The sequence below is a fragment of the Ornithorhynchus anatinus genome, chromosome 5, assembly GCF_004115215.2.
Source record: "Ornithorhynchus anatinus isolate Pmale09 chromosome 5, mOrnAna1.pri.v4, whole genome shotgun sequence".
NCBI classification, from domain to species: Eukaryota; Metazoa; Chordata; class Mammalia; order Monotremata; family Ornithorhynchidae; genus Ornithorhynchus; species Ornithorhynchus anatinus.
In genome coordinates this window covers 2,106,139-2,123,447 of record NC_041732.1, presented here as the reverse complement: position 1 = coordinate 2,123,447, position 17,309 = coordinate 2,106,139, and the positions used below count along the sequence as shown (strand labels likewise).

The 17,309-nt window shown below is 56.6% G+C and overlaps 2 protein-coding genes across 2 annotated transcripts; both read left to right on the top strand.

The window, feature by feature from the left end:
* Positions 1-1,814: 1,814 nt before the first annotated feature.
* Positions 1,815-11,416, top strand: LOC100082758 (cytochrome P450 2C27-like). Its single transcript, XM_029064315.2, has 9 exons — positions 1,815-2,035; positions 2,528-2,690; positions 3,697-3,846; positions 4,875-5,035; positions 6,328-6,504; positions 7,711-7,852; positions 9,622-9,809; positions 10,876-11,017; positions 11,132-11,416. Exons 1-9 carry the CDS (start codon positions 1,856-1,858, stop codon positions 11,311-11,313), a joined length of 1,485 nt encoding a protein of 494 aa, XP_028920148.1. The 5' UTR covers positions 1,815-1,855; the 3' UTR covers positions 11,314-11,416.
* A 1,595-nt stretch (positions 11,417-13,011) lies between these two features.
* LOC120638393 (cytochrome P450 2C44-like) lies at positions 13,012-15,017 on the top strand. The gene is made up of 3 exons (XM_039912171.1): positions 13,012-13,338; positions 13,848-13,923; positions 14,643-15,017. Exons 1-3 carry the CDS (start codon positions 13,012-13,014, stop codon positions 14,945-14,947), a joined length of 708 nt encoding a protein of 235 aa, XP_039768105.1. The 3' UTR covers positions 14,948-15,017.
* Positions 15,018-17,309: the final 2,292 nt, after the last annotated feature.

Below are 17,309 nucleotides of genomic sequence, written 5' to 3'. Positions count from 1 at the left end.
GGTCATGGGTTCGAATCCCGGCTCCGCCACCTGTCAGCCGTCTGACTCTGGGCAAGTCGCTTCACCTCTCGGTGCCTCAGTGACCTCATCTGGCAAATGAGGATTAAGACAGTGAGCCTCACGTGGGCCAACGCGATGACCCCGTATCTCCCCCAGCGCTTAGAACAGCGCTCGGCGCATAGTAAGCGCTTAGCGAACACCAACATTATGATTATTTAGTATGCACTGGACCAGCGGTCCCTGTGGAGAGGGAGGCATTTGGATCTGCGCCCTCTGGGCTTTTGAGAATTCATCCTACGTTATGTGTCTAACCCAATTAGCTCGTATCTACCCCAGCGCTTAGAACAGTGCCTGGCGCATACTCTCCCCCGCCCCCGTCATTCAAAGCCTTCTCCAAGGTCCATCTCCTCCAGGAAGCCTTCCCCGTCTAAGCCCTCCTTTCCATTTCTCCCACTCCCTTCTGCATCACCCTGACTTGCTCCCTTTATTCAGCCCCCCTCCCGGCCCCACAGCGCTTATGTCCGTATCTGTAATTTATTTATTTATATTAGCGTCTCTCTCCCCCTCTAGACTCTTAGCTCCTTGGGGGGAGGGAATGCGTCCGTTAGATTGTTACATTGTCCTCTCCCAAACCAGTCGGTAGATGTGATCCCCGTCCACAGAGTGGCCCAGGGGACAGATCACGGGCCTGGGAGTCAGGACCTGGGTTCTAGCCCTGACTCCGCCACTTGTCTGCTGGGTGAACTTGGGCAAGTCACCTCACTTCTCCGTGCCTCAGTTACCTCACCTGCAAAACGGGGATTAAGACTGGGAGCCCCATGGGGGACAGGGACCGGGTACAACCTGATTACTTTGTTTCTACCCCAGTGCTTAGAACAGTGCCTGGCACGTAGTAAGCGCTTAACCAATACCACAGTTATTATTAGCAGCAGCAGTAAGCCCTCGATAAATATGAATGATCCATTGCCTCAATTACCTCATCTCTCAAATGGGGATTAAGACTGTGAGCTCCACGTGGGACACGGACTGTGTCCAACCTGATTAACTTGTACCCTGCCTCAGTGCTTAGTACAGCGCCTGGCGCGCAGTAAGCACTTAACAAATCCCACCATTTGTTATAATGATAATAATAACCTACACCATTTTAAAACGTTTCTCCATCAGGCAGTCTGCCTCCCCATCCTCCTCCCCGAGAGAGTTCTCTGGGGATTGAGTGGGGTCTAAAGTGGGCCTTTGGGTAAGGGGTCCCATGGCAGGGGAATCACCCCCGAAGGGGGCTGGAGCCGCCCCTAACTGTGCCGATTCACTGGGAGGAGCGACGCTGCGGCCTTCAAAGCCTTACAGAAAGGCCCACCTCCTCCAAGAGGCCTTCCCAGACTAAGCCCTCCTTTCCTCTTTTCCCGCTCCCTTCTGCGTCACCCTGACTTGCTCCCTTTCTTCATCCCCCCTCCCAGCCCCACACCACTTCTGTCCGGGTCCGTCATTTATTTCTTTCTACTAATGTCTGTCTCCCCCTCTAGACTTAACAAATACCACATTTATCAGCAGCAGCAGCAGTAAGCGCTGCTGAGCAGTAAGTGGGGAGGGAATGTGTCTGTTCTACTGTCCTCTCTCAAGCGTTCGGTCCAGTGCTCAAGAAATACGACTGACTGACCGACAGACTGAAACATACCACATCTGTTTTCCCCAATTAGCTCCTCATGCTCCTCTTGCCAAAGGGATCACGTGACGGTCCCCGGTGTTTGTCTCTCCACCGGACCGACCATCGATTGAGTCCTGGGAAGCCCCTCCCAGATCCGAAGGTGGGGTTGGGGACCCGGGTCCGGGCCCGGGGGCAGATCCAAGCGGAGGCAGCATGGCAGCGGTGGGCACCGTGGGGCTGCTGCTGGCGGCCTGCGTCTGCGTCCTGCTCTTTCTCCTGACCCGCGGGCGGAGGCGGGGGGCCGGGAAGCTGCCCCCCGGACCCTTCCCCCTCCCTTTCCTAGGCAACCTCCTCCAGATGGATACCAAGGACCTGGCCAATTCCATGCAGGCGGTGAGAAGGGCCAAGGGAGGGAGAGAGGAACGTCGGGGCCGGGGGAGGGAGAAAAGGGGAGAATGGGAGACGATGGGGAGGAAAGAGAAAGATGGGGAGAGAGGGGCTGAGGGAGGGAGAGAATGAAAGAAGAGAAAGGTGGGACTTGCGTGGGGCCTTCTCCAAAACCGCTCACTGGGTTTGGAGTGGGTGGGTTGTGACATTAAGGGGAGGCCGGGCCTGGGGAGAGGTGGCTTGGCCACACTAATCGATCGGAAGGGGCTGCCTGGGGGAGGAGGCCTGGCCGGGGGAAAGTCCAAGGTCCTCGCCCCCGTGGCCGACCGGACGGGCAAATGGGGGGGTGGCGGGGAGGTGACCGACCGCTCTCCACTGGCACGTGGGGGGTCCATCCCAAGCCCCCGGCCTGTGCCCCTCGACTCCCCGCCGGCCCCCCGGATCCGGCGGGCGGCCCGGAGGAGGCGGCTCCTGGACGGCAGGGTTCCGTGTCGGCAGCTGCGGGCCCGCTACGGGCCGGTGTTCTCGGTGCACTTCGGCGAGGAGCGGGCCGTCATGGTCCTGGGCTACGAGGAGGTGCGCGAGGTGCTGCTGGAGCGCGGAGACGAGTTCCTGGACCGGGGCAGCTTCCCCTCCGCGGACCGCACCAACCGGGGCCTAGGTGCGGGAAAGGAAGGGGACCCGGGGGGGGGGGGGACCCAACACGGGAGGGGAGTCCAAGCCCCTTCAACACCACCTGCCAATCAGTAGCATTTACTGAGCGCGCACTGTGTGCAGAGCACTGCTCTAAGCTCTTGGGAGAGTACAACTGGTCTGCTGCGTGACCTTGGGCGAATCACTTCACTTCTCTGTGCCTCAGTTACCTCATCTGTAGAATGGGGATCGAGATGGGGAGCCCCACCGGGGACAGGGACTGTGGCCAGCCTGATTTGCTCGTATCCACCCCGGTGCTTAGTACAGTGACTGGCACATAGTAAGCGCTTGACAGATACCGCGATCATTATGAATACAACAGAGTTGGCAATCAATCAATGGAATTTAATGAGCGCTTAATATGTGCAGAGCACTGTACTAAGCGCTCGGGAGAGTACCGTACAACAGAATTAGTAGACACATTCCGTGCCCCTAACGTGCTTAACGGTCTAGAGGGGAAGACGGACATTAATATGAATGTCATTCTTAATCTATTAAGAAATGCCCCTATAAACGCTGTGGGGATGGGAGCGGGACAAATATAAAATGCCCAAAGGTCAGAGATCCATTCATTCTTCCAATCGCTCATTTGTATTTATCGAGCGCTTTCCGTGTGCAGAACACCGTACCAAGCGCTTGGGAAAGTACGATACGACAACAAACAATGTCATTCCCTGCCCTCAGTGAGCTGACAGTCTAGAGAGGGGGAGACAAATAGATAAAATTACAGATATGGACATAAGTGCTTCGGGGCTGGGAGCGGGGAAGAGCAAAGGGATAAAGCAAATTTCCCAGATCCAAGTGCGGGGACGACGCAGGACGGAGAGGGAGCAGGGGGATGGGGGGCTTCTGCGGGGAAGCCGGAGAAACCCTGGGGGGCCACGCTTGGGTCCCCCCTCCTCCCGCTGGTCCTCTCCCTGTAGCCCCCCGCCTCCGTCCTCCCTAAGGAGGATGGTCCACCCCTCTATCCCCAGGGGTCATCATGAGTAACGGGAAGCGCTGGAGGGATTTGCGCCGCTTCTCCCTCAGTGCCCTGCGTGACTTGGGGATGGGCAAGCGCAGCCTGGAGGAGCGGGTCCAGGACGAAGCCCAGTGCCTGCTGGAAGAATTCCGCAAAACCCAGGGTGAGCGGCCCCACCCCCATCTCCTCTCCAGCCTCGGTTTACCCCCGGGCCATGGGCCCGGGAGTCAGAAGACCTGGGTTCTAATTCCAGCTCCACCGCTTGTCTGCTAGGTGACACTTACTAATGATTGTGGTACTTGTTAAGCACTCACTATGTGCCAGGCACTGTACGAAGCGCTGGGGCGGGTACAAGTAAATCGGGTCCCTAGCCTGCATAGGGCTCACAGTCGTAATCCCCATTTTACAGGTGAGGGAACTGAGGCCCAGAGAAGTGAGGTGAATTGCCCACGGCCCCACGCCAGACAAGTAGCAGAGCCGGGATATGAACTCATGACCTTCTGACTCCCAGACCCGGGCTCTATCCACTTCACCGTGCTGCTTCACTTCACTCCTCTGGGCCTCAGTTCCCTCATCTGCAAATTGGGGATTCGATCCCTGTTCTCCCTCCGACTAAGAAGGTTGTACTGTACGTGGCTCAGTGGAAAGAGCACGGGCTTTGGAGTCAGAGGTCATGAGTTCGAATCCCGGCTCTGCCACTTGTCAGCTGGGGGACTGTGGGCGAGTCACTTCACTTCTCTGGGCCTCAGTGACCTCATCTGTAAAATGGGGATTAAGACTGTGAGCCCCACGTGGGACAACCTGATTCCCCTGTGTCCACCCCAGCGCTTAGAACAGTGCTCCGCACACAGTAAGCGCTTAACCAATACCAACATTATCATTACTTTCCGGAGCCCTTAACGGAGTGCTCCGCACAAAATAAGTCGGACCTGGATCGAGAGTCCCATGTGGGACCCGATTATCGTGTACCTACCCTAGCACTCAGTACAGGACACATAGCACTTAACGAATACTATTATTATTATTACTGTCATTATCATCGATGTATTTATTGAGCACTTACAACGTGCAGAGCGCTCCATTAAGCACTTGGGAGAATCGGAGAGGACCCCAGCGTTGCACATTTAGCAGGGATGGGGGGAAGGAGATGGTAACGTCGCCAACTTTTGCGTCGCCACACCGCCTGCCCAGGCCAGCCCTTCGACCCCACGTTCCTCCTGGGCAGCGCGACCGCCAACATCATCTGCCACGTGGTGTTCGGACAGCGCTTCTCCTACACCGACGGCGATTTCCTCACCCTCGTGCGCCTGCTTAGCGAGAGCACCCAGCTGGAGAGCTCCTTGCCCGGGCAGGTGCGTGCCAACGGGGTCGGGGGGCAGTGGGTGGAGAGTGGGGCTGGGGGCACCGTGGGGACGGCAGCCCCGGTCTGACCTGAGCCGGCTGGGCCCTGGGCAGGGGGGAAGGAGAGACGGTGGAAGGGGATCCGTCTCTATCCTCGAGGGGCTGCTAGTCTGCTGGGACACACACCCACACACGAACTCTGCAGGGGGACGGACAGATAGAAAAGGGGATACGGTCCCGATCGATCGATCGATCACACTGAGCCCTTGCCGTGGGCGGAGCAGGTAGCACCGCTTAGGGGATAAAGCACCTTTCTGGGAGTCAGAAGGACCTGGGTTCTAAGCCGGCTCCGCCACTCGTCTGCTCTGTGACCCTGGGCAAGTCACTCCTCGGGACCTCGGTTACCTCATCTGTAAAATGGGGATGCGTGCGACCCCCGTGCGGGACGGGGGACCGTGTCCAACTGGATTAAATTGTATCCAGTGCTTAGGACAGTGTTTGGCACATAGTAAGCACTTCACAAGTACCGGAATTATTATTATTATTAAGCGCTTGAGAGGGTCCAATAGAATAACATAGCGGGACGCATTCCCTGCCCACAGTGAGGATACAGTCCAAAGGGGGAGAAAATGACAGATAGGGACATTAGTGTCATGGGGCTGGGAAGGGGGCGATGAATCAAGGGAGGAAATCAGGGCGATGCAGAAGGGGGGGGGGGGAGAAGGGAACTCTATGCCTCCTTCTCTCCCTGTTTCTTCCCATGTAGGCATATGTGAGTGTATCCCGTCTCTCCCCCCAAAGCCACCCCGGCATCAGACCATCAAACTGGCAGCTCTTAGACTGTAAGCTCGTTGTGGGCGGGGGACGTGTCTTCCTCCTCCGGGAGAATACGATAGAATAAAGATGGTAGACTCAGTCCCCGCCCAGAATGAGCTTACGATCTGGGGGGGAGACAGACATGGATACAAATATCGTTCTCTCCCAAGTGGTTAGTGCGGTGCTCCGCACACGGTAAGCGCTCGATAAATATGACTGACCGACTGACGCGGGGGAGACTGGACACCCACCCAGAGAGGAGACCCATCGCGTCGGTGACGGAAATGGAGCCCGGGACAGCTACGCGTGGACGCAGACCCCAGAACCAAATCCGCGGTCACGGAAATCCACAGAAGGGCCGGGTGGCCGAGGGAGGCCCCAGGAGCGGCGGAGAAGACTGTCGGGGGGTCGGGGGGGCCCCGTTTCCCACCCCCCCGTCCGCCGAGGCCCGAAAGGCCTCCCTCCCTCTCTCACCACTCCCCCACAGATCTACAACATCATCCCGTCCATCATGGACTACCTGCCCGGCCCTCACCAGAGGTTCTTCTCCAACATCCGCCGGATCCAGGACTTTGGAGCCTCGTGGGTGGACAAGCACCGGGAGACCCTGGAGCCCAGCGCCCCCCGAGACTACATCGACAGCTTCCTCCTCAAGATGGAGCAGGTAGCCCCGGCCCCAGCCCGACCTGCCCCTCCCCACATCGGTCCGGCCACCGGCCGAGTTGCCAGAGCGCCGGTTGAGTTGGACCCAGTCCCTGTCTCACGTGGGGCTCCCGGTCTTAATCCCCATTTTACAGACGAGGGAACTGAGGCCCAGAGAAATGACCCTCTGGGCCCTCTCTGTCTCTCTCTATCTCTCTGTGTCTCTCTCTGTCTCTATGTCCCTCTCTCTGTCTCTCTCTGTCCCTCCCTGTCTCTCTCTCTGTCCCTGCCTCTTTCTCTCTGTCCTTCCCACTGACTCTCTATGTCCCTCCCTTCGACTCTCTGCCCCCTCTGTCTCTCTCTGTCCCTATCTCTTTCTCTCTATCCTTGCCACTGTCTCTCGCTGTCCTTCTCTCTGTTTCTCTCTGCCCCTGTCTCTCTCTGTCCCTGTCTCTTTCTCTCTGTCTCCCCCACTGTCTCTCTCGATATTTCTCTGTCTCTCTGTCCCTCTCTGTGCCTGTCTCTCTCGCTGTCTTTCTGTCTCTCTATGCCCCATCTCTGCCTCTCTCTGTTTCTCCGTCTCTCTGCCCCCTCTCTTTCTCTTTCCCTGTCTCTTTCTCTCTGTCCCCACTGTCTCTCTCTATCGTTCTCTCTCTCTCTCTCTCTGTCCTTTCTCTCTGTCTCTCTATGTCCCTCCCTCCGTGTCTCTCTGCCCTTATGTCTCTCTCTGTCCCTATCTCTTTCTCTCTGTCCTTCCCACGGTCTCTCTCCGTCCTTCTCTGTTTCTCTCTGCCCCTTCTGTCTCTCTCTCTATCCCTGTCTCTTTCTCTGTCTCCCCCACTGTCTCTATCTTTCTCTCTGTCTCTCTGTCCCTCTCAGTCTCTCTCTGTCCCTGTCTCTCTCGCTGTCTTTGTCTCTCTATGCCCCATCTCTGCCTCTCTCTGTTTCTCCATCTGTCTCTCTCTGCCCCCTCTGTCTCTCTCTCTCTCCCTGTCTCTTTCTCTCTGTCCCCCCAGAGAAATGAAGTGACTTGCTCAAGGTCCCACAGCCGACGAGCGGCGGGGCCGGGATTAGAACCCAAGACTCTGTGACTCCCGGGCCCGTGCTCTATCTACTTCCTAGGCCTCGCTGCTTCTCTGGGTGACCCGGAGTGGCGGGGCCTCTAGTTTGGTGGGGGTTCGGGGCGGGCGCAGCTTCCCACGTCCCCCTCCTGTCCCACCGTCCCCAGGAGCGGCAGCAGCCGGAAAGCGAGTTCACGCTGGAGAACCTGAAGATGTGTGTCTACGATCTCTTCCTGGCCGGCACCGAGACGGTCAGCATCACCCTGCGCTACGCCCTCCTCACCCTGCTCAAGTACCCGGCCGTGGCAGGTGATGTGGCGGGCACACCACCGCTAATAATAATTGCAGTACTAATAATAATAACTGTGGTACTTGTTTTGGTTGAGTTTTTTTAATGATATTTGTTAAGCGCTTACTAGGTGCCAGGCACCGTATTAAGTGTTGGGGCAGACACAAGTTAATCGGGTCGGACACAGTCCCTGTCCCACATGGGGCTCACAGTCTTAACCCCCATTTTACGGATGAGGAAACTGAGGCCCAGAGAAGCGAAGTGACTTGTCCAAGGTCACACAGCAGACAAGTGGCAGGGTTGGGAGTAGAACTCAGGTCCTGCTGACTCCCAGGCCCATGCTTTATCCACAGGCAACGCTATTTCTGTATTTGTTAAGCGTTTACTAGAACTAGTAGTCGAGAAATATGCCGAAGATCAATATTAGGAAAATTTCCTATGAGGAGCCTGGAAAAGCTCATGAAATATGCTGATATAACGATTGCCACAAAAATACAAACTGTCAATTCTGTGGTGTTTCCAGTGACAGTGTGTGGATCCGAAAGCTGGACAGGGAAGAAACAGGATAGAAAGAGCATCGACTCTTGAAATAATAACAATAATAATGTTGGTATTCGTTAAGCGCTTACTATGTGCAGAGCACTGTTCTAAGCGCTGAGGGAGATACGGGGTCATCAGGCTGTCCCACGTGAGGCTCACAGTCTTCATCCCCATTTTACAGATGAGGTATCTGAGGCACAGAGAAGTTAAGTGGCTTGCCCACAGTCACACAGCTGACAAGTGGCAGAGCAGGGATGTTGGAAAAGGCTTTTGCGAATAATAATGTTGGTATGTGTGAAGCGCTTACTATGTGCAGGGCACTGTTCTAAGCGCCGGGGTAGATACAGGGTAATCAGGTTGTCCCACTTGAGGCTCACAGTTAATCCCCATTTTACAGATGAGGTAACTGAGGCACAGAGAAGTAAAGTGACTTGCCCACAGTCACCCAGCTGACGAGTGGCAGAGCCGGGATTCGGACTCATGACCTCTGACTCCCAAGCCCTTGCTCTTGCCACTGAGCCACGCTGCTTCTCTACAAATACCCCGGGCGGCCCGAAAAACAAACAGATGGGTTTCGGAGCCGATTAAACCAAGGCGGTCTTTGGAAGGCCAAATGACTCGACTTAGATTAGCAGATTTTGGACACGTCATCAGAAGGATTAATTCTCTGGCGAAGACACTAACGCTAGGAAAAGCCCAGGAAAAAACACGGAAGACCTGCAGTTAGACGGATAGAAACCATAACAGCGATAAGGGAAGAATCGATAGCAAGATTACGGAATACGGCAAGAGACAGGACATTCTGGAGAAAATAGATCCGCAGAGTCACCGTGAATCGGAAACGACTCCACGGCATTTGATGATTGATCACAATAAAGGTGGCGAGCACCGCACTGAGCTCTGGGGTGATAATTTAATGATAAATAAGGTATTTTTTAGGTGCTTACTCTGTGCCAAGCACTGTTCTGAGCACGGGGGTCGATTTATGAGAATGAGGTCCGACCCAGTCCCATATGGAGCTCACACTCTTGAGCTCCATTTTAAGATGAGGTAACTGAGGCGCGGAGAAGTGAAGTGACCGAGCAAGCAGAGCGGGTTAGAACCCAGATCCTCTGACCCCCCCCGGGACCGCGCTCTTTGCACTGAGGCCGCATGCAGGAGCGGGAGGGTGGGGAGAGATGGCGGTTGGGGGGCTAGGGAAGCCGACATCTCTCCGCCCCCCCGATCTTTCCCCCGCCCCGCCCCCCAGACAAGATCTATGAGGAAATCCACCGGGTGATCGGGCAGGAGCGGGCTCCGGCGGTCAAGGACAGGACCCTGATGCCCTACACGGACGCCACCATCCACGAGATCCAGCGCCACATCAATCTGCTCCCCCTCGGCTTCCCCCGTGCCACCGTCCGAGACGTCCTTTTCCGCGGCTTCGTCATCCCCAAGGTACCCCCGAGCCCCCCGCTCCCCTCCCATTTGCCCACCCGGGGTTCCCTAAACCCCCCTAATCCAGCCAGGGTCACAGGGGTCAGACCGTGGCCTGACAAGGATTAAAAAAGCCGTCCTGTTAGTCCCTTGCCCACCAGCCTGGGCCCGGAAAAAACGTGGTAGGCCGGTAGGTTCACTCATTCATTCGATTCTATTTACTGTGTGCAGAGCACTGTACTAAGCGCTTGGGAGAGTACAGGGCGCTTGGGCAGCAGGGAAGCAACACGGCACAATGGATAGAGCACGGGACTGGGATTCAGAAGATCGTGGGTTCTAATCCCGGCTCTGCCACCTGTCTGCTGTGTGGCCTTAAGCAAGTCACTTCACTTCTCTGTGCCTCAGTTCCCTCATCTGTAAAATGGGGATTGAGACTGGGAGCCCCACGTGGGAACGAGGACTGTGCCCAACCCGATTTGCGCGTATCCACCCCAGAGCTTAGTACATCGCTTGGCAGATAGGAAGCGCTTAACAAATACCACTAGTATTATTATTATTAATCATTATTATTATTATCGCAACACAACAGTAAACGGACACTTTCCCTGCCCACAACGAATTTACAGTCTAGAGGGTCCTCTGCAAGCTGGTGCGGACGGCGGGTGGGGTGGGAAGAGGAGTTGGAAGTCCGGGCCCTGGTTTCCCACTCCCCGTCTCCAACTCGGTGCTTATGGTCCTGCCCCCCGACACACGCGCGCGCACTCTTCCCAATCCTCCGCCCCCCTCCCTCGGCATCCCCTTTCTCCTCAGAAACCTCCAGTGGATACCCAGACCTCTCCATTTCATCCAGAAACACCTCACCATTAGCTCTGAGGCCTTCGATCAGCTCTCTCCCCACTTCTCACCCACTCTCTTCTCCCACCACACCCCAGATCGCGCTCTTCACTCCTCTCCAGCTGACCGGGCCAGCGTCTCATTCTCGGCTCTCCCAGCGCCGACCTCTTGCTCGTGCCCCCCTGACACCCGGGCAGGACCGGACCAGACCCCCTCCCTACCACCTCCCAACTCAACACCCGCACTCTTCCAGGGCACGACGGTCTACCCGGTCCTGGGCTCCGTCCTCAACGACCCACAGCAGTTCCCAGAGCCCGAACGCTTTGCCCCAGAACACTTCTTGGATGCCAAGGGAGCCTTTAAGAAGAGCGGAGCCTTCATGGTCTTCTCTGCAGGTTCTGGGCGCGGGGCTGGGGGGCGGAGGAGGGCGGCGGGCACCCGGCTTCGGGCCGAGACATGGGGCGGGGAGGAGTGCAGGTGGGAGCCGTGCCCCTCTTCCGTCCACCCAGGCAAGCGGAACTGTGTTGGCGAGGGCATCGCCCGCATGGAGCTCTTCCTCTTCCTCACCACGCTGCTGCAGAACCTCCGGCTGAGCCCACCCCCGGGGGTCCGGGCCGTGGACGTGCAACCCGGGATCAGCGGCGTGGCCAACCTGCCACCCCCCTTCCAGATCTGCGTCACCCCGCACTGACCCGCTCGGGACCGGTCCTCGAGGACCGGAGGAAACAATAGTAATAATAATAACGCTGTACTAAGCACCGGGGTGGATACAATAAATCGGGCTGGACACAGGCTGTGGGGCTCAGGGTCTCGATCCGTGTTTTACACGTAAGGTAACTGAGGCCGAGAGAAGTGAAGTGACTTGCCCGAGGTCCCACGGCGAAGTGGAGGAGCCGGAATTAGAACCCGGATCCTTGCGGCTCTAAGGCCCTCTGACTGGGAGGCTTTGATGTCACCGGGACACCCCTTTTCTCCTTAAGAGTGAGGGACCCAGGTTTCTGAGTGGAACGGGTCTATCGTATTGTCGTGCTGTGCTCTCCCAAACACTCAGTAAATAGCACTGACGATGAGGTTCATTCATCCATTCGAGCGCTTACTATGTGCAGAGCACTGTACTAAGCGCTTGGAATGTACGATCCGGCCACAGATAGAGACCATCCCTGCCCATCGGCGGGCTCACAGTCTAATCGGGGGAGACGGCCGGATAAAAACAAGACAACTTAATCACGATAAATAGAATCAAAGGGATGGACATCTCATTAACAAAATAAAATGATGATGATCCCTTGTAGGACCAGAGCCTGATCGCCATACCCCGCTTCTCCAACTGTCACCTGGGGCTCGGCTTTTTTTTTTTTTTATAGCATTGAAGTGCTTACTATGTACCAGCCACTGTACTAAGCGCCGGGATAGAAACGAGGTTGCCAGGTCTCGCATGGGGCTCACACTCACGATTCCCATTTTATAGATGAAGGAGTTGAGGCCCAGAGAAGCGAAGTGACTTGCCCAAGCTCACACAGCAGACAGATGGCGGAGCCGGGATTGGAACCCAAGTCCTTCTGACTCCCAGGGCCGTTCTCTAGCTACTAAGCCACACGATAACACGGAAAAAAGAAAAAAAAAGCAGGAGCTTCATTATTGTGGTATTTGTTAAGCGCTCGCTATGTGCCAGACACTGTACTAAGCACTAGGGTGGATACAAGCAAACCGGGTTGGACACAGCATGGCAGTGTGGATACAGCTTAATCCCGGGAGTCAGAAGGTCATGGGTTCTAAGGCCGGTTCTGCCGCTTGTCTGCTGTGTGCCCTTGGGCAAGTCACTTTGCATCTCTGGGCCTCAGTTTCCTCATCTGTAAAATGAGGCTTAAGACTGTGAGCCCCATGTGGGACAGGGACCGTCCAGAACCATTTGCTTGTATCCACCCCGGAGTTTAGTACAGTACCTGGCACATAGTAAGCACTTACTAAATACCATAATTTTTTTTTTTTAAAAAAAAAAAGGGATGGATTTGGGACTTGGGTCCCGGCTGATCCTCCGGCCTCCCGGCCCTGGGTCCCTCCCGGCCTCTGAACGATGGGGCCGTCGCCGTGTTTGTGCGGCTGAGGGTCAATAGCCACCAGGTCACTGGGGGGGTGGGGGCGGGTGACCGGGCCTCCGTGCCACCCGTGGGGGAGATGTCCAGGGCTGAGAACCGCCCGGCTCCCCCCACTGGGGGGGGGGTCCCAGCTGGGTGGGGAGGAGGTTCGGGGGGCAGGGGAGGAGGGGAGGGGAGAGCAGAGCTCCCACCACGTCTGTCCGTCTGTGCCAGGGTGACTACGGACCGGGAGGTGGGCGCCAGGCCCGAGACTGAGGCAGGGGAAAATGGGGGAGTGCTTGGGTGGGGGCGGGATGCTGAGGGGAGAAGGCGGGGGGACCCTGGTCTCCCTTAGGGTCAGCATTGGCCAGAGGCAGCCCACGGCCCCGGACGTCGACCCCGGGCCTGACGCGAGAAGCCGAAGGGATCAAAGAGTGGACGCCCAGGCTGGGCGGCGGGACGGAGCCCGGCTCCCAGCCCGCCATGGACCTCGGAGGGCCCCGGCCCTGTCCTGCCTGCTGCCGCTGGTCACCTTTTGGCGCCGCCGGTTTTCGGGGCTGCCCCCCGGCCCCGCTCCGCCGTCCTGGGTGGGCAACATGCTCAAGGTGGACGTGGCAGACCTGCCGCGGTCCCTCCGCCAGGTGAGGAGTCCGGGCCGGGCCCGGATGGGGGCCGCTGCCGGACGGCGGAGGGGGATGAGGCCAGGGCCGGGACGGACCGGCGGGCTGGGAGGAGCTGCGTAGGCGGCCGGCCCGGCACTCACTGCCACGGCCCCTGCTCACCTATTAATGTCCACTTCCCCCTCTACTCTGTAAACCCGTGGTGGGCAGGGAACGTGTCCGCCAACTCTGCTGTACCGCACTCTCCCAAGTGCTTGGTACAGTGTTCTGCACCTAATAAGCGCTCGTTAAACATCACTGATGATGACGATGACGGGGCAGGATATTGGATCTGGGGCTGGAGTCTGGCATCTGAGAGCAAGGGGCGAGTGCTGGGCCCAGGGCAAGGAGAAAGGGACTAGAGTTGGGCCTAGAGACGAGGGCCCGGAGACTGAGGCAAGAGCGGGCTAGGCCCAAAGGGCTGGACCCGGGCCCGGGGCGGGAGGTCTGAGGTTCTGACCGGCTGCCCGGGCAACTCTCTCCCCTGCCAGCTGAGCCACAAGTACGGGCCCATCTACACCTTCCACCTGGGCTTCCCGCCCCTGCATCGTCCTTTCCGGCTTCCAGGTGCTCAAGGAGGCCCTCGTCGATCGGGCAGAGGAGTTCGGGGGTCGCGGGGATTCCCCTGCGGCGCAGACGTGGAGCCACGGGGGTGGTGAGGCGGGCACGGGGTGGGCAAAGAGGCAGGGAGGACGGCAGGGAGGACGGCAGGGACTCCCGGCTGCCCAGCCGGTCCGTCAGAATGGGCGGTGCCCAGCCGAGGGCCACGACTCGGGGGAGGGGGCACCAGGCCGGGAAGGGGGGGGGGTCTCTGCCTTGCTTGGTGTGGGGGCCAGGCTGGCAGGGAAATGGGGTGACCCCCCGCCCCATTCTCTCCTTGCATTGCTGAGGTGAAGGTTTCTGGTATAGTGGATAGGTCGTGGGTTCTAATCCCCACTCCGCCACTTGTCTGCTGTGGGACCGTAGGCAAGCCACTTCACTTCTCTGTGCCTCAGTTCCCTCATCTGTAAAATGGGGATTGACACTCTGAGCCCCACCTGGGACGGGGGCCATGACCAACCCTGTTTGCTTTTATCCACCCCAGTGCTCAGTAAAGTGCCTGGCACATAGTAAGCGCTTAACAAGCACCATTATTACTATTATATACCACCGATGGTGATGATGATGTAGCGTACCGTGTGCAGAGCACTGTGCAATACAATAGAGTTGGTAGACGCTCACAAGGCGCTTACCGTGTGCCGGAGGGCTAGAGGCAGGGGGATGGATGGGTTGACCTCCCGCCCCAGGGATCGCGTACGGCTCCGGGGAAGGCTGGAAACAGCTGTGCCGCTTCGCCGTCACCACGCCGAAGAACTTGGGAATGGGCAAGCGCAGCATGGAGCACCGGATCCAGGAGGAGGCCCAGCACCTGCTGGACGAATTTCACAAAACCGGAGGTGAGGGTCCCTCCGGGTCCCCCGTCCCCAGCCCGCTCGCCTCCTCGTTCCTTGCTCGCTCAGGGCCCGTTCAACTGGGGTGCACCGGTTGGCGGGCCACCCCGGGGACAGCGGCTGTACGGGAGAAGTCTCTGGCACCTGCCGGGAAGGAGTAAGGCCCGGTTCCGTTCCCTGCCTCGGTTTCCCCGTCCTATAGGAAGGGTCGGGGAAAGGTCTTAAGGGGCTTCGGAGTCATCAAAAGGGGGGGGGGCAAAGGGGGAGCGGGGCAGCCCGGTCTCACCGGCCCAGGCCGGCCCTTTGATTGACCCCACCTTCTTCCTGAGCTGCCCGGGCCCCAACATCACCTGCTCCCTGGTGTTCGGGGATCGCTTCCGCTACGACGGTCAGCGCTTCCTCAGCCTCATGAACCTGATCAACAGCAACTGGAGGCTGATGAGCTCTACCTGGGGACAGGTGAGGGCCGGGGGTGGGGCCGGGCCCCCACTTCTCCCCGGGATGCCTGGTGAAAGCCTTTCCATCGATCAATCGATGATATCTATTGAGCGCGTGCTCTGTGCAGAGCCCTGGACTAAGTGCGTGGGAGGGTATAATACAAGTCAATCAACAATGATATTTACTGAGTGCTTTATTATGTGCAGAGCACTGGACTAAGCACTTGGGAAAATCAGTCACTCATTCACTCGTATTTAATGAGCGCTTACTGTGTGCAGAGCACTGTACTAAACAGTTTTATTGCCATTGTTCTTTTATTGCCATTGTTCTCGTCTGCCCGTCTCCCCCGATTAGACCGTAAGCCCGTCAAACGGCAGGGACTGTCTCTGTTGCCGACTTGTTCATTCTAAGCGCTTGGTACAGCGCTCTGCACATAGTAAGCGCTCAATAAATACTATTGAATGAATACTAAACGCTTGGAAAGCACAATCCGGCAACTGATAGAGATAATTCCTACCCAACATCGGGCTCACAGACCAATACGGCACAACAGGATTAACAGATCCAATCCCCGCCCATAAGGAGCTTTCGGTCTAGAGGGGGAGGCAGGCATTAATATAAATAATAATTTTTTAATGGTATTCCTAAGGGCTTACTGTGTGCCAGGCACTGTCCTAAACCCTGGGGTAGATACAAGCTAACCAGGTTGGACACAGTCCATGTCCCACTTGCGGCTCGCTGTGTGTAATAATACGAGAAGCAGCGTGGCTTGGTGGTTAGAGCATGGGTCCGGGAGTCAGAAAAGCCTGGGTTCTCATCCCTACTCCGTCACAGGTCTTCAGTGTGACCTTGGCCGAGTCACTTCACTTCTCTGGGCCTCAGTTACCTCATCTGTAAAATGGGGATTAAGAGTGGGAGCCCCACATGGGAAGGGGCCTGAGTCCAACCTGATTAACACGTATCTGTCCCGGTACTTAGAACAATGCTTGGCACCTAGTAAGCACTTAAGTACCATAATTATAATTATTATATAATATAATGTGACTGTGATGTAATGTGATATAATATCTACCTAATAGGTGTGTGATATATGTATAATCCGATAAATAATGTATAACTTAAACGTATAAATTATATGATTGATATCTCAGAATATAATATTCATTCAATAGTATTTATTGAACGCTTATTATGTGCAGAACACTGTACTAAGCACTTGGAATGGACAATTCGGCAACAGCTAGACAATCCCTGCCCAGTGACGGGCTCACAGTCTAAACGGGGGAGACGGACAGCAAAGCAAAACAGAGCAAAACAAAAACAAGACAGCATCATCAAAATAATTAGAATCAAGGAGATGTACACCTTATTAACAAAATCGAGTAATAATACATGCTCTATACTGGAATGAATTATATGTACTGTAATATCGTTTGAATACGATAATTGATACATAATTTAAAGATATGTCCATAAATGCGACGCGGCTGGGCCTAATAGCCAGTGTCCAAAGGTCACAGTTCCAGGTCCGTAGATGATGCAGGAGGGGGAAGGAGCCGGTGGCCTCGGGGCTGGGTGGGGGAGGGAGCGGGGATTTGGGGGGCCGGTCCCGGCCAGCCCCGGCGTCCTAGCCGGTGGCCCCCTCCCGCATCTCTCCCCAGCTCCTCTTCACCTTCCCCAAAATCATGCGTCACGTACCGGGCCCACACCGTCAGATCTTCAGGAACTACCTGCAGCTGGAGGCCTTCGTGGCCACCCGCGTGGCCCTCAACCGGGCCTCACAGGTCCCCAGCCAGCCCCGGGACTATTTCGACTATTTCGACTATTTCCTCCTCAAGATGGACCGGGTGACGCTTCGCCCCTTTCCCTCATGCCCCGTACAATTCCCCGGTTCCACCCCCTACTCAATCACTCAATGTCAGTCAATCCTATTTACTGAGCACTTACTGTGCGTAGAGTGCGGTAGTTAGCGCTTCAGAGACTACCCTATATACTCCTCCCCTTTTTTCCTGGTATTTGTTAAGCTTTTGCTACGTGCCAGTCACTGTACTAAGCGCTGGGGTAGGTAGATACGTGCTAATCAGG

Bases quoted from the DNA above. Each gene is read 5' to 3' on its own strand.
- LOC100082758 (XM_029064315.2), top strand. From the start codon at position 1,856: ATGGCAGCGGTGGGCACCGTGGGGCTGCTGCTGGCGGCCTGCGTCTGC. The intron at 2,691-3,696 runs GTGCGGGAAAGG...CTCTATCCCCAG, and splicing joins CCGCACCAACCGGGGCCTAG to GGGTCATCATGAGTAACGGG. The intron at 6,505-7,710 runs GTAGCCCCGGCC...CACCGTCCCCAG, and splicing joins TCCTCCTCAAGATGGAGCAG to GAGCGGCAGCAGCCGGAAAG.
- LOC120638393 (XM_039912171.1), top strand. From the start codon at position 13,012: ATGCTGAGGGGAGAAGGCGGGGGGACCCTGGTCTCCCTTAGGGTCAGC. The intron at 13,339-13,847 runs GTGAGGAGTCCG...CTCCCCTGCCAG, and splicing joins TGCCGCGGTCCCTCCGCCAG to CTGAGCCACAAGTACGGGCC. The intron at 13,924-14,642 runs GTGCTCAAGGAG...CTCCCGCCCCAG, and splicing joins TCGTCCTTTCCGGCTTCCAG to GGATCGCGTACGGCTCCGGG.